Source organism: Populus trichocarpa, chromosome 3 (assembly GCF_000002775.5).
Source record: "Populus trichocarpa isolate Nisqually-1 chromosome 3, P.trichocarpa_v4.1, whole genome shotgun sequence".
Classification (NCBI taxonomy): Eukaryota; Viridiplantae; Streptophyta; class Magnoliopsida; order Malpighiales; family Salicaceae; genus Populus; species Populus trichocarpa.
The window spans coordinates 17,927,637-17,943,848 of NC_037287.2; the positions used below are offsets into that span (position 1 = coordinate 17,927,637).

Sequence of the window (16,212 nt, forward strand, 5' to 3'; positions counted from 1 at the left end):
ACTGCGACGGAGGCGCAGCCACCAGAACCAGGTTCTTGCAATTTACTTGGCTTTCGGTGGGTTTTTTAGATTATTAGAGATACAACAATGGAGACATCTCTAAGATATGGAGTAGATTCCAAAGCCCTCAAAATTCATGCCAATGAGAGGTTTGCCATTGATTCCAGCACCCACTTGCAGGTAACTGGGATTGATTTCTTGATATTATTTATGGGAATTCTTTAAAATGCAAATTTAAGGCTTTAATTTTTAATTTTTGTTTTTGTTTAGGCTCACGGGGAGCTAGATACAAGAAGTAAATTGTAAGCTGTTGTCCTAGCTACCATATGCAACTAATATCTTCATTCCCTTACCATGACAGAGAAATTTAAAAGCAGCTGCGGAAGTATCTTGGAGCATCTATAATTTCCATAGAGAACAAGATGTTAGATTCAGAATTGGTTTTGAAGTGATTACCAAGGTACATTTCCTATAGCTTTATGGTTAAAACATCCGAAAGCATGTGCATTGTGTTATACATAGTCAAAAGCAACTGCTTTCGACTTGAGTTGTCTTCCTTTTTCCACTTTTTATTTATTTTTCCTATTCAGGTGCCTTATCTGCAAATTAGAAAAAATAATTGGACCCTCAATGCTGACATGAATGGTAAATGGAATGTTAAATTTGTTTTGTGAGCAAAGAAAGAGCATGATATATTCTCTTAGAGGTGAGATGCGTGATTGTAGAATGCCTGTTGATATATTTCTTTGTTTTAGGTTCTGACCTAACTGAATAATAAACTGCAATATGCTAATATGTATAGGGCCATCAATTAGATTTTTCACAAATTTGCATCCATCAAGAATTCTTACCTTTCATGCTGATTTTAGGTGATCTCTTTTTGTTTAGCTTGTTCGTTACAATTTGCCCCTCTTGTGGGATTCAGTAGAATGCTTAATTCATGTTCTCCATTGCTGATTATGGAACTTGCCAAACTAGTGTTTGTGACTTGCATAAGGTATCCAACTAAGTGTATGTTGTATAAGAAGTTAAGATAGGAAATCAGCATATACTAATACCCCTCACCCATTTATCTTCTAACACTCTGCTGCCAACATGTATTTAAATGAAGAAACTAAGAAGGTCATTTGAGCTGATGAGCAAAAACTGGTATTTTCTTTATACAGTAGACTCTTCTATTGATCTACGTTTCTATTTGTTGGTAAATTTGAATTTTTTTTTAACTCTTTGCATGGATAGCTTGATTTCAGTTGGATATATCCAATCCTGTGTCTTTTTTTCCTGATGAAAGTGCTATAGTTCGCTTTATTTCACTTTTATTTTAATTGTGTTATATTATTATATATTACTTAACTGTAATTGTCAATATATAATTAGTTAAAATATTTTACTTTTCTATTTTACAATTTATGATTCGAGTTTATATTATATATTCCGTGTCGTGTTAAAAAAGCGTTTTTGACAACCTTGGTTTAGTCCTCATTGTTTTTTTTTTTTTTATGATTTGAAATTTTTCTTTGTGATTTTTTCATGTCTTCTTTTTACATGGTAGTCTCAGTCTCATGACCCGGTCTATCAGTTTCGATGATGAACCCGATTTAAGTTCGATCTTTTTTAAAGTCCTTTTTTAAAAATTATTTTTTTCATTTTCATCATTTGATGTTGAATTTATTGGGCCTTGAGTTTCGTGATTCGTTCTGCTTTTCTTTTTGTTAGGTTATCTCTGCCTTATACCTCGGGTTGCAAGTTATTTGAGTTAACTTGGGTTAACTCATTTTTTTTAAAATTGATTTTTATTTTATTCTTTATCATTGAATTATTGATCATTGAACGTGTTTTATTAAATATTATTTAAAAACAGCTTATTGAACTTTCATCTTTTTTGCTGAGTACTTCTTTTGGAAGTCTGATTTTTATCCTCAATTTTTTTATGATTTTTTTTTTTAATTTTATTGTTTTGCATGGAATAAATTGCCCCTCGATTAGCTCGGGTTTTTTTTTTTGTTGAACTTTGTTTTTTTGTTAGGTATATTTTTTGAATTTTTTTTTATCCCGATCTCATATCACGGTTGTGGGTTTATCAAATTAGACCAGGTTGACACGAGTTTTCTTCTTTAATATTATATTTTTTGATTTTTTTTATTTTAATTATTAAAATATTAAATCTTGAACTTTACAATTTTTTTTCAACAGATTGTTTTAATTTTACGATTTTCTTTTTGCAAGTTATTTCATTCTTAGTCATGCTTTAATGAATTTAACTTCATATTATCGTCGAATATTATTATGATTTTTTTTCTAATTTTAATGGTATTTCATGCCATAAATTTTTATATACTACATGTAATAATGCTATCTGCAATGAAAGCAGTTGAAAAGGAATAAAAAGCCGTCGACAGCAGGGTTCGAACCTGCGCGGGCGAAGCCCAACAGATTTCAAGTCTGTCTCCTTAACCACTCGGACATATCGACACTGGTGCTGTTTGAAAGCTCTCTATAATCTATTAATAAATATTTCGCGAAGCACATAGCTCATGCAAGATACGTTTAGTAGAAAACTACGACCTCCAAGCTCAGGAGGTTGAAGGCCACAACTTATTTTTCCACTTTCTACTGTTTGAAAATTTACTCTAAGCTATATATCTACATAGGCTTTCTACATCCATTCCATACCCTTCCCTGTACATCTATTTTGTATGCAGGAAAAAAAGAGGGTAGATAATATATGTTGTTTTCTGACTTGATTTGTCAGAAGCAGAAGGAATAGAGCTTTAGGACAACAGCATCCATCACCTTTGACAACCGAACTGCGAAGGACCGTTTCGAGTACTGATAAAAAGCACTTCACCCGCAAAGAACAGTCATGGGGCGTAATGAACGTTCACTGAAACAATAATGCCGCGAGTCAAATGTGATGACCAGACAAGAATCTTGCGATTACTCAAATTTTTTAGACTGTCACTGTATAAGTTACATCAATTCTTAGCAGTACAACCTTCTGGTACTGTTAGAAACATCTAACAAGAAGTAACCTAGTATGGTACACATCAACAACGTTATTAAAGAGATAATATACATGAAGCATCCTCTCCTTTGCTGCCTAGAAGCTATCTTTCCTTCTTCCGAGAGAATCTTGTACCAAAGTCACAGTCGGCCACCCTCAAAGAAAGAGAGATCTCTTCGGCTTCTCACTGATTTTTTACTTCACATGAAGGAGAATGCAATTCCGTATTTTCTATGATACACTCGGGAATCTGGATTTCTCCATCCACTGGAAAGTAAGTATTGAATTCGACGTCCTATTCTAAGAGTTCTGTCTCTACCAATAAACCCTCCTCCCTAACACTAATGACAGCTTGGAAATGAGATCAACTTTACAAGGAAAAGGGAATCAGCTTTCATTATGCAGCCCGTAAAACAATCAATGAACTAGAGCCCAACCAATCAATCATGGCTTCTATTTACACTCTCCGCAACAAAACGATTTTTTTTTCCCGGAGAAACATCAAGCGGATCAGGAAGTCAACAAGCTTGTGAGGTAGCAAAGTAATTTGAGGTTTAGAGTCAAACATCTGAGGAACAATTGAGACAGGTGTGCTGCAGGTCTTGAAAAAAAGAGTAACGTGTTTCAGGAATTTTGTAATAAAAACCTTCAATGCAGAGACTATGAAATCAAGAATCAATTTAGGGGAATGGATAACTCACTGTTCGGGAAAACTCTCAACCCATTCAAGCCCTGCAGAACAGGTGCTTATGCTCATGTCATGAGTAGCCTTCAATAGAAGTTCTCTATAAATTCGCACTGGAAGTTGGCTGCAAAAAACGTGAAACTTCATGATAGAGTTGTTCAGCTTCGAATGGCTTGGAAACATATCCATCCATCCCACATCTTTGGCATTCCTCATATGTAGCCTGGATCACATCTGCAGTCATTGCCAGTATTGGTATATGCCAGTTTGACTCCATATCCCGAATTCTCCTTGTAGCTTCAAACCTGGGGGAAAAGGACATTGTTTTTAAATTAGCAACAAATCTATCTATGAATTAATAAATCCAAATAAAATCAATGTACAGATAAGAATGCATCTGGATTATAGCACATCCAGCACAAACAGCTGCCATCACAAACTAGGCAGCCTATAAATATATATTTCAAAACTAGTAGTTTTCCTATTGCTGCGGGTTTCAAAAGTTAACCAAAAACTTGAAGAAATCCAACACTAAAATCTTAAAGGTGTGAAGCATCACATACCCATCCATTTCAGGCATTTGGATATCCATGAAGCAAGCATCAAATTTGTGAGGTGGCTTAAGCAATTTGATCGCCTTTTGGCCACTATCTGCACAGACAACATCAGCTCCATACTTCTTCAAAGCAGCAGCAGCTACCATGAGGTTCACTTTATTGTCATCTACAATAAGCATTTTTCTTCCAACAAGGAGTTTGCGAAGAGACAAACTAGGGTGTTCTCCATTGCAAGGATTCCCCTTATTCCCACCCATTGCTCGTTGTAAAGAAGCAGCCAGCATACTTGCCTTGAGGGGCTTGGTTATGACACTTGGGGTATAAACACCAGAAGTTGCAGTGTTTGTTCTTGAACTGAGAGAATTTCCCAAGAGGAACAGTTTTGTAGAAACCCCCGAGACAATTTTTTGTAACTTGTTGACAAAGAGAGCTGAAATGCTCGAATCCTTATCCCAAACTTCCTGTTCAATAAAGACCATATTGACAACTTTATTTTCATTGCTTATGCTAGATAAACCTTGATTTAAATCCAAAACTAATTCAACATGTATTCCTAGTCGTTGGATCTGATATCTTGAGACCTTGGCCCTAACAGGCTTGGGGTCCACAACCAATGCAGTCATGCCCTGAAATTTGGAAGACATAGTGTTAGTTTGGGTTTTTAGTCTCTGCTTCTGGAGCTTGGAGTCATTTGAATTGGAGCAACCGTTGCTAAAGACAGCAGTGAAAGTGAAGGTGGACCCAATATCTGGTATGCTAACAAAGCCAATATCCCCATTCATGAGGCCAACCAAACACTTGCTTATGCTTAGGCCAATGCCTGTGCCTCCATATTTCCTGGAGATGGAGGGATCAACCTGCATAAAAGGAGTAAAAACACGAGGTTGGGCTTCTAGAGGGATCCCTTCTCCTGTATCCTCAACTGAAACTATTAGATTGATGAGGTCAGAAGAGGATGGCGAGAGAGTATGACTTGAGCCCTCTGGATTGAAAGTCTTAAATCCTACCCAACTCCGGCATCTATCTGCAACTGGCAAACCACTCAAGGTGTTTCGTGATGATGATTCTGTCTCAACATCTATCGAGTCCATCACCTCCTCAACAAGATGAACAGTGAGAAAGATGTGCCCTTTCTTTGTAAACTGGAAAAAAGAGAGGAAAAAAAACATCAGTCAACAACTCCTTTTTCCTTCTCGTTGATAGGGAGAAAATCATGAGTTAGGAGAGGCCATTAAGCCTAAAGACAAGGCACAATGTTCCTCATTCCACTCTTCCTCAAAAGGAAGATACAATTTTTATGTCACAATGGGGGCTAATTCCCACCAACACATGGCAAGCACAGAGAGATCTCTTCAGGATCACTGACAAGAAACCATTAGCTAATCCAGCTGCCAGAACTTGAAAACATGAAGACCTATGTTCCAAGCCTTAACACACAAAAATTTGCTTTGCATGGCAACAGACCATGGCTGGTGTTTTCTCCTATATCTCTGTGCAAGTTCTCAAGTTTTCAGTTGAATCAGTTTTTGGTAGCTGCTTATCAATTTGGAGATTCAACCTTAATTGTTACCAAAGAGGTTGAAGGAAGAAATAACTGGGAACTTACTTTGATTGAATTCCCCATGAGATTGGTAATAATTTGCCGAAACCTCCCTGGATCACCGATTAGCATTTCAGGAACACCATCAGACACGTAAACTGCCAACTGCTCTTCCCGCCAATTACATCATGAAAATGAAACATGTAAAGAAGGATCAAAGACAAGAAGTGGGGCCCAAAGGAAACCAAACAACAAATTTCGAGAAACATGTATTACCTCAACTCCTTTCTCGTGAGCCTTGCCAGAAAAGAGTGCCAATACTTCATCCATAATTGCTCGCAGATCAAACTGCATTGCCTCAAGCTCAATCTTACCAGATTCAATCTTTGCTTGATCCAAGACCTCATTTATAAGTGAGACTAGTGCTTTTCCACTGTCTTGTGCAGTTCTAACATAATCTTGCTGAGTTGCGTCTAGTTCTGTGTCCATAAGCATATGTAGCATTCCTGAAACACGGACAAAGGTAGTGTCATGGCTGCATGAACTTTGCACTGTTCCTTATACTGGACGAGTAATGGCCAAATTCAAAACTCACCTAGGACACCATTCATTGGGGTTCTGATCTCATGGGAAACCGTAGCAAGAAACTACAAAAAGTTGAGATTTATTTGGCTTTGTATGACATAACTTGCAAGCCTACAGAAAGGAGGAGCAGAATAGAAATACCAAATACCTGAGATTTTGCAACATCAGCTGCCTCAGCTCGTTTTTTAAGCTCCATCATCTCATTGTAATCATCTTCAACTTTGGCAATTCGATTCATAGTTGCATGGAATATGTAACCAATAAGCAATGCAATCACAAGGATGCCAATTGATGTTGTTATTGCTAACCATGGCCATGGTGGTTTTTGTTTGAATCTGCATTAAGAGAGACAACTAGTTAATGCAACTGTCTCAACTAATATACACTTAAAGCATTACAACATTGATTTAGCTACTCCCAGATGGAAGGTTCTCCATTCTTTTGAATAATAATGGCATGACCACATCAAAACAAGGAAATTTGGACCAACCATATCACCATATCAATATACTATAATGCTATCTTTTTTATTGAATTAAAAGAACTTATGGTATCTTGTGGTATGGTATTGAATAGTCAATCAAATAGAGATGGCTATTTCATACACAAGTTGAAGTCCATGCCATTCAACAAAAGATGGATGTTTATTGATTACCTGCAGCGCATCTCATGCTTTCTGAAAGGATCCCCAAAATTAAGGGCACTGACATGTTCCAGCCCATCATCTGATACATTTGAACCATACATGCTGATAGGGTGAGACTGATTAGTGATATCATATACATTCACTAAGATAGTTTGCTTGCTTGCAAGCTGTTGGAGTAGCTTTTCCACAAGTGACTCAATGTCAAAGATTCCTCCAAGGTACCTGATTGGAGTCATGAGAAGATCAGAAGAGCTGTTTATTAATTATAATTTGCATCAGAGTGACAACTCTATATATTCAAGCTTTTATTAGAGCATCACTTTGGGAACATCCTGACAGCATAAAATTTGCAAATATTAATTTTTCTTTCCATACAACTGACTCAATGTAGGGAAACAGTTAAGATTTTCAAGCATCGCCCTTGCTTCTGGATTAAAAATCTGTTTCCACATCAATTATGCACCTTTATTTGATCAAGCATCAACAGAACGGGTCCATATGAATTAAGAAACGTTTCCTCTCACATATAGATGAATTAAATCATACCCGTCAGTTGCTTGAATCCTCTCATTTGGCATTGCATTAGAAGGGAGGTCTGTCTTGTAGACAGCAAATGTCAAAATAACTCCAAGACGGTTAGTTTTGAGTAACCTAAAAGGAGCAGTTAGAACCCCCTTTCCAGATGCTCTAGCACGCAACACGTTTTCACGGTCTTCCTGATATGGATGTAAACGAAACTTCACAAATAAGTACATTTAAATCAGCAATGCAGCAGTCAAGGAATTAAAAGAATAGCTTAACCAAAATTGTGAGACCAGTGGAAAAACATGAATGGAAGCTATCACCAGGGTTTTTTTTTCTTGGTAATTTATTGTGTCCCATTAGCATAATTTTAGCGAAATCTATGAGCAGCCAGGGAATTGGACGATAAAACACATTTCTGAAATTTTTAAATAAAAAAAAAGGAATCGGGCTTACTGTTCCTGACAGCATGTCAAGGGAAACCACATGTGCGACAGTATCCTGTGCAAAGATGACAGGAGCATATTCTTCCTGAATTGGGGATGGCTCCAACGCTTTGGCGACATTGTCATCCTTTTGAACTGGACTTTGTTCAAAGGTATCCATCCTCTTAATAGTCCAGCCTTGTTGATTCTCAAATTGTTCCCTTTCAGAGTGCATCACCCTTACAGCATATGCCACTCCACTAGTGAGGGGCCTCTCAAAAGCGGTTCTCTCCGTATACCTCGCAAAAGTCCTCTGAAATTTAGAAAATCAGTTTATACTTCAACTGGATAATATCAATGATAGACAAGAAGTACCCAAGACCTAGTTCTGGACTAATGGAAAAATTCACTGAAATTAACACCGTGAACTAATTTCAAAACATGGAAAAAACTTAGAATAACAAAACTGCGCACCGAAATTATTGAATATAGTAAAAGCAGTTGCGTGATTAAGAACCTAGATTAATCTAATCGAGGGAGCGGGAGCAATGATGGACTCTGGTTTGTAAATAATTTGACATTATTGAACAGAAGAAGAAGCAAGGCATTTAAGCACTTCGAAGACAAATAGCAATTTCTACCAGATTTAGTATTCAGAGTTGCTAAGAGTTAAAGGAGATCTAGTTAACCTGATCAATAGCAGAAGGGTTTTTTCCATGATGAAAGGTTGAGATTAAAATGGACATGGCCTGCACATGGTTCATGCTCACATTAAACTGATCCTGTAGCATCCTAGCCCTCTCATCACACATACTTGCAAGGGTCTCTTTCCTCTTCTCAAAAGCTTGTGAGCTCATGTACCAGAAGATCCAAACAGAGACAGTGATCCAACCAACTATCCACGCGACCAAAAGCTTTCTCCACCATGTTTTTCTAATTCTCTTGGAACCAATATACTGGTAGTAGAGATGATGGATCTTGCAACTATTCCCTGAAACTTTCTCCAAGCATTTGAGCCACATCTTGCCACCATCACCAAGCAAACCAGCCTTGGTCTCCAAAATTCCACCATTAATGAACCAGTTCATGGAAATTACTGATACAATCCAGCAACATAGCATCCAAAGTAGATGACCCACCTTTAAACCAAACCCAAATACATGAAGCAAACTCATCCAAAGCAGTAACAAACACGGGATATCTAAAAACAGTACCAAAGGTTTAAGTGGGTCTTACTTATTGCCTAGCCCTAGGTGTAGAAAAAAATAAAGGGAGAGAGAAAGAAAGGGAGCCACTGTCAAATCTACAGAGACTGTCTAGTAGAACCCAACATCAAAAGAAATCCAAACTTAAGAGACCAAGAAGAGGCACGGTTAAACGAAGAAGAATAGTTAGCGAACTTCACCTAACTCCAAATTCAATTACAAACAAGTAGAACTCGGAAAGGAGATGTGTGTTTCAGGAAAAGATGCGATCTTATCCATCAAAACAGCTACAAAGTTCAGATTTTGAATGCTACAAGAGGACCAGATATTAAACAAGAAAAGTAATTCACATATACACCCTCAAGAAAGAATCAAAGAATCCTCAAGATTCTTGAGTTTCTAATCTAAAACAGAGCTTAAATGGTTTTTATCCAGTTAACTACCAACCAAATACAACACCTAGAAAAAGAAACGGACCAGAACAAACAAAGATTCGAAATTCAGCTTATATTAAAACACAAACTCCAACACCCAACAAAGATTCTAGCAAGAAAATCAAGTTTGACAAGAGGGTCCTTACAAATTTCTCAACTCGAAACAACTAGTAGAAGAAAATCAAGAAGCACCATTGAAGGTTTGACTCTCTCAAGTGTTTCCACCAAGTTAATTTATGCACAAAAGAAATTACACAACAAGAAGTAGTAGAGACAACAAAAGTACAACAACAAGTAATGGTTCTAGGACTGCTAGTAGAAAAAGAAGGTAATAAGAGCGAGTTACTCATGGACACACTAACAAAAGAAGAATCTATGAAATAAATATGAGAGAATAAGGTTATAGAAAATGTCTGCTAGCATTCTAGCCCCATTATCTATATCCATGCCATAAAAATTATTTCACACACACAAAATACTACCATAAATCGACAAGGATATTCATTTTCATTTTCGATGACTTCCAATATTTTATTCTGTTTACGTTAAACAGAGATGCATGGACAGCAAATTAAGGGCATAAAAGGTATAGCCCTCTTGAGCAGAAATCACTGTTTTTTTTTTTTTTTGGTTGCAGAACAGAAATTACTGCCTTTTCACCATCTTTCTTTCCCTCGGAATTTCACATCCCTATCCATTCATAAGTCCATCCCTTCGAGTGGACAACTTGTACACGCTTGTTAACTCTTTGTGTTTGTGTTTGTATGGCTTGTACTTTATTTCTGTTGACAAAAGTGCCCCTGCATGGAACCGAAATTGTTCAGACAATGAAAAGGCGATCTTTTTGTTCGAATTTATCATTAGATGCCCTGTGCTTCTTTAAAATTACCATGGAAGGACATGGCGGAGTCAAAAGAAGAGGAGTAGGTAATGAAATATAAAAATAGGACCCCAGCATGATAGGAGCCTCTCGAGGCGTTATTATAAATGTCTATTATATTGATCTATACTGTTCTGGAATCCGATAGCCAATGTTTGGTTAGAGAGTTTACTTGCAGATGTAGAATTCCTTCCTCCCAAAGCCACATTTTGTTTCAAATCCATTACATGACAAAAACACATAATGGGTGCTAGCTAGTTAGCTTTCACTTTTTCAGCACATACAACTCTCTATCTTTTCGGAATGATATCGGAACAGCAGATGACATTTCAGTTCTTGAGAAGCTATGTATTGTATAGTTGACGTCGTTCGCTTTAATTTGAAAAGCTTACAACTTGTGATTGCACCGAAGTTAATGATAATCGCGATAATATATATGTTTTTAGAACAACGAAATCTTTTAAGCGATCGAGAAAATATTTGATTAACGATACTCGCGCGTGTCTATTTAGATTTTATAATTAAGATTAAAAATTTTGAGAATATTAAAAAAAAATATATATATATATATATATATAATTCACATTTATAGCGTTTAAGATTTAATTAAAGGCTCTTTAAATCTAATTATCCTCGAGGAAGCATTAAATAAGTAATATGCAACTTGTCTTTGATCTCTTAATTTCTACACGTGCTAGTTTCTTATTATAATTAGCTTGCACTAAATCGAGCTTGGAAAGATTTCATGATGCTTGCTAAGAGGATCATCAATAACAGATAATATTATTATATTTTGTGGATGATAAGTTTTCTTTTCTTTCCTTTTATTTTTTTAAAATAAAAAATAATAAGAATACCCCCCTTGAGATTTTACCTATTTTTATTTTTAAAATAATTTAAAACACAACTAATAAAATACTATTAATTTCTCGATAAACACCATAAAATTTCTCATATTTTAAGCAAAGAAAATTGAATAATCTATGCAAAAACTGGCCGAACATTCTCTTGAATGATTTAAAAGGAATCAAATTTAGTTCCACCGAAACAAAATCATTGAAAGAAAAGTTAAGGGGCTAGGTTTAAATAAAAACAAAGGAGCGTTGTTGCTTTTTCTTTGAAAGAATGAGACCTAACCTCTAGTCTGTCTATATATATATATATATATATATATATATATACATACAAGTTAAAAGTAGCAAAGCCCGGCAAGTGAGAGTACAGAATTGTGGTTGTAACCATCTCCTCTAGCCTATACAAGTCAGTGGGCAAGAATCTTTCTCTTAGCATTTGTAATTTGTTTATGCAATAAGAAGCAACGTCCGAAGACGCAATTACTCTTTGACAAGTAAAACTTGGGCATTTCGGCATGCGTAATGGAAGTTCAAAAGGGCAATGTTGTCATTGAAGTGGATAGATTATGAAGTAGTAGTTCGAGGACAGCAGTGGCAAAATGTGTGATTTAAAGGCAAAGTAGTGGCAAGTGTATAAGGGGGCACTTTAATCAAGGCTTTGTCACTCACCTGGGGGTGATTAGGCCATCACTACCTGGGGCATTGTTAAGCTCCTTACGACAGCGACGTCCCACGTCAGCAGCACCGGTTCTTTCTGGCAACAGCTAATCATCTTTTCCAACGTGTTATGCCCATAATGGCTTTTGCTTTGCTACGTGTCGCCACTGGGGATGGGATAAAATTATACCATCTCTTTGACACGCGTCATGCCCATAGAGTCTCTCTCTAGTCTCTACTCCTGCCAGCTTGTGAATTGTCTGTCATTGTCTCATTGGAGTTACCTAAAAGTTAACTTGTTTTGATCGCCTTTCATTCAAGTGAGAGACCACAAGGCTAAAAGCGAGATTTCCTTTTGGTAGTGTTCCATTTCTGGTTTGTCACTTTGTTGCGAAACCCTTATAACCCAGTAATTTTTCGAACTCGCTGTTATCAAATTGATCTGATCCTAATTACTAATTAGGTTAGTGAAAGAATTATTTATTCTCTTAATAAAAAATTATTTCAAACAATTTTAAATAAATAATTAAATATTAAATTGATAAAGATTAATCCTAACTTATAACTCGAAGTTTGGACAAAATCATTTTTTATAACTATACACAATTCAATATCACTATCTAGATTTTTGGTTCGAGGGTATATTTACAATTTGATTTTCAATTCTTAAACTTGCCTACTTCTTTCATTTCTGGGTTGATTTTTTTTTCCTATTCTTTTATTAGAATGTCATCTGGGTTCTCACCGACTACTATATTCTCAATACACTGCAAGACCAGTCAATCTTTTTTTTTTCCCTGCTTACATGCAATTTGCAAGATCAATCTTTTAAAATGGTGGGTTTGAAGGTGATGAGGTCTGTTTCTATCTTATGGGTTTGAAAGTAAAGCTGAAATTTAAGATAAAATTGTTAATTTTTTAATTTAATTTGATAATCTGATCTATTTTTTTAGATGGAGTGGCTAATAGATCATATTTATTATCTATAAAAAATCTTTTTTATATATATTTAAAGACTCTTTAATAATTAAAAGATAAATTAGTTATACTTTTTTAAAACAAACTTTCTAGAATAGATTTATCATTGATAAGAAATTGAACTTGACTGAAAGTTATCTTCTTCTTTTTTATAGCTCCTGGTCCCTCCATTTCAAAGAAAAAGATTAGCAATATCTCTGTATTATCAAGATAAAAAATCTTTTATATATCATATATTTGTAAAATATATCTTATATATCATGTATCATGATAAGATATCTGTGTTGTAAAGGCAGTAATTTTTATTGTTTACAAATTCAGTATTGTTTATATTTTATTACATATTTTAAACTTACAGCAATATTAAACCAACTTGTTATATACATGCCTGACAACATTGCCGTCACAACTTAATTAAGAATTTTTTACTTTGTTAAATTGAACGTGTGTATCTAGTTTCAATACCCATTCTTTATTTATTTTTTAAAAAATATAACAAATCGAGATTTTATATATATATATATAGACACACCCTTTTTTCTCTAAACAAAACCACCACTCTCTCCTCGCCAAATCAATAAACGTGGGTGCAGGAAAGTACTCCTCCAATAATGTTCGTGCTGAGAGAGACCCAGTTAAGGGCTCACGGTGCAGTCCTGATTTAAGTAATGCATGACAAATAAATAAAGGTACTCGCATTCTTTTTTTAACAAATGAGTAGTTATCACTCAATTATAGTCGCCCAAGAATAGAAAAAAAGGTTTAAAAACAGCTTAAATGGCTGTATTTTGTTATTTTAGTTTGTAAAATACCATTGTTGATGGAAATACTTAGCTCGAGATACATGTTTTACGCCTCGATGAAGAGTGTTAATATTATTATCATAATAGTTCTCGTCGGTCGGTACTGACAGGTAAGCGTTAGGTGATGTTCCTCTTTCGATCGAGATGGTTTTTCTCAAACATGTATAATAGTTCTTGCAAGGAAGCTGACAGATTTGCGAGTTTCAACTTTCAAAAACACTTAAAATAAAGTCCAAGTTAAAACTCTCTTAAAATAATCAAAGATATAATAAGCATGCATGAATGAATACTTTTTAAAAATATATATATATACTCTCTTGATTAAGATGAAGAAGGGTTTTGAGTAAAATTATAAATGAGATATTTTAAAATATTATTTGTAAGCCTGAAGGTTCTTATTTCAATTATATGTGCTTAATTTATCATAAATGATAAACAATTAATAGGTTGGACTAGTTCCTCCATTTCAAAATTTGTTTTCTTCTCAATATATATATAAACTAGGGTTGACGTACGGCTACTTGTTCCCGCGGAGGGAATTTCTCTAAGGCGAGGCTGCGAGGCCGGCATGGTGCTCAGCAAACATTCTTAATTTTGACCCTCGACGATTTCTTTATAAAATGAATTGTGCAACCTATATGATATCACTTATTTTTAGAGGCTTAGTTGTCAATAAGATTATAATTAAGTGTCAAAAGTCATTAGTTGAAACTAATTAAGTTCAAGCGAAATAACATTACAATGACAGGTTTTGACAATAATGTTGTCATACAATTAATTAAATATATGCCCGCTTATATATCAGTTGAAACGCTAGCATAAAAAAGACAAATAAAAACAAAAGGACTAGAGAAATTAATGCCACCCGTCTTTGGAATACGTTCTTGCTGTTGTAGGCCATTGACATTGTCCCTTGAACCCTAAGAAGCCAATAGAGAAAACAATAGATATGGAAGAAAATTAGGTATGGCATAGTAGCATGAAGAAAATTTCTTATTTCATCATCCACGACATGATGCATCCCACCTCCCGAAAATAATGGTGGCAGTCTATCAATTTGTTTCATTTTGCTTGTGGTCGGTAGAAAAGTCCTGTTAAACTAATAATTCGAATACTTTTGAACCCAAATATATGACTCAAGACTTGGATATTTGTGCTTATGATACTGTTTTCGATCAAAGTGTAGACATAAATGTTGGCTAACGCACCCAGCTCGGCTTATGAATTGATTTCTTTTATTGTGCTGTTTCTTGTTTAATCATTCTTGGATTCGTTGTTAGAAGTTTCCCACTGGAAAAGATAGAAATGAAATTTGAAATTTGAAGACAGATCGTTCTTCGCTGTAATTGGTACCTCCAAACAGTTTATCGTGTCACCCCTGCCATTTCAGAAATTGGATGAATGCTTTCTTTTGCCGAGGAATTTCACCGGTTCGAGTCCAGTAAATTGGATGGGTGCTTTCTTTTGGCTTATTATAATAAATGTCACCGGTTCGAGTCTTATAAATTTTAGGGTCATTGAAGATTTACATAGTCATTAATTTCAAGGCTTGTGAGATTAGTCGAGATGCGTGTAAACTGACTTGGACCCATGTTAATATATATAAAAAAAAAATGTCCCTTAATCTGTGATAAATTATCGTGTAGTAATTTTCTGTCCGTGAATTTGCTTCTAATTTGAATTATACTGGGGGTTTAAATCTTAGAAAAAGTAGTAAAACAGAAATTTCTTCCGACAAGTTTGGTGTTACAGAGTTTTTTCTTTGGCCGCCGCAGGATCACAGTTAACTACAATGTTAGCATCTAATCAATTTATGCAAGAGCTGTTATGACATCGGCTTCACATGGAAAGAAAAGGAGGCAAGGATGTCCGTCGTTCATGTCGTGTGATCAACTCCATAAGCAAATTTGATCTAAACATCTCTTTCCCACTAATTACCAGGTGGAGGAGATGGCAAAAACAAAAGTATAAGAGAATGAACCGAAATCTTCAAGGTTAAAAGACCGTATTTACAAACGATGATAAATATTCCTCCATCAGTACAACTATACCCCATAGCTAAGAGTACAGGACATGAAAAGATGGGCAACATTGGATTTTAGCAGATGACAAAAGAAAAGACAGATATGGTTCCCTACAAAAATTTGACCCTAGCGAAGGTGCCTCGCTTAATCAAAGCTTAGCCCCCATTGAAACCACATAATACACAATTAAAAATAAAAGGGGTAGATAATGGGTTTTCAGTATAAAAACATGATAATACTTGCTTTTTAAAATTATTTTTATTTAAAAATATATTAAAATAATATTTTTTTAAAAAAATTATTTTTAAAACCAATACATCAAAACAATCATTAATTTTAAAAGAAAAATCAAATTCTTAGAAAACACGATTTCACTCAATTTCTTAAACCAATACATCAAAACAATCATTAAT

General features: G+C 35.2%; 1 protein-coding gene and 1 non-coding gene across 7 annotated transcripts; both read right to left on the reverse strand.

Moving 5' to 3' along the window:
- Positions 1-2,390: 2,390 nt before the first annotated feature.
- Positions 2,391-2,472, reverse strand: TRNAS-UGA (transfer RNA serine (anticodon UGA)). Its single transcript has one exon. It is a non-coding gene; the product is annotated as a tRNA-Ser (tRNA).
- Positions 2,473-2,915: 443 nt separating this feature from the next.
- On the reverse strand, positions 2,916-10,103 carry LOC7496567 (histidine kinase 3). Of its 6 annotated transcripts, none has more exons than XM_052451276.1 (12): positions 10,086-10,103; positions 8,654-9,103; positions 7,996-8,277; positions 7,564-7,733; positions 7,027-7,239; positions 6,520-6,706; positions 6,382-6,433; positions 6,063-6,292; positions 5,853-5,951; positions 4,253-5,388; positions 3,706-3,994; positions 2,916-3,605 (listed from the first exon to the last, which is right to left on the reverse strand). In XM_052451276.1, exons 1-11 carry the CDS (start codon positions 10,086-10,088, stop codon positions 3,790-3,792), a joined length of 3,027 nt encoding a protein of 1,008 aa, XP_052307236.1. In that variant the 5' UTR covers positions 10,089-10,103; the 3' UTR covers positions 2,916-3,605; positions 3,706-3,789. The 6 variants fall into 6 exon arrangements, with proteins under 6 accessions (XP_052307236.1, XP_052307237.1, XP_024452331.1 ...); XM_052451277.1 differs by lacking the exon at positions 10,086-10,103 and adding an exon at positions 9,750-10,072; XM_024596563.2 differs by lacking the exon at positions 10,086-10,103 and having other exon boundaries at positions 2,916-3,597; positions 8,654-10,073.
- Between the last annotated feature and the right edge of the window lie 6,109 nt (positions 10,104-16,212).

What these genes read in the sequence shown, in the direction of transcription:
- LOC7496567 (XM_024596563.2), bottom strand. Translation starts at nt 9,139, where the DNA reads ATGAGTTTGCTTCATGTATTTGGGTTTGGTTTAAAGGTGGGTCATCTA. An exon ending in CCCAATGAATGGTGTCCTAG is followed by an intron (nt 6,293 to 6,381) that starts GTGAGTTTTGAA and finishes TCCGTGTTTCAG; the next exon opens with GAATGCTACATATGCTTATG. An exon ending in CAAATGCCTGAAATGGATGG is followed by an intron (nt 3,995 to 4,252) that starts GTATGTGATGCT and finishes CTTTTCCCCCAG; the next exon opens with GTTTGAAGCTACAAGGAGAA.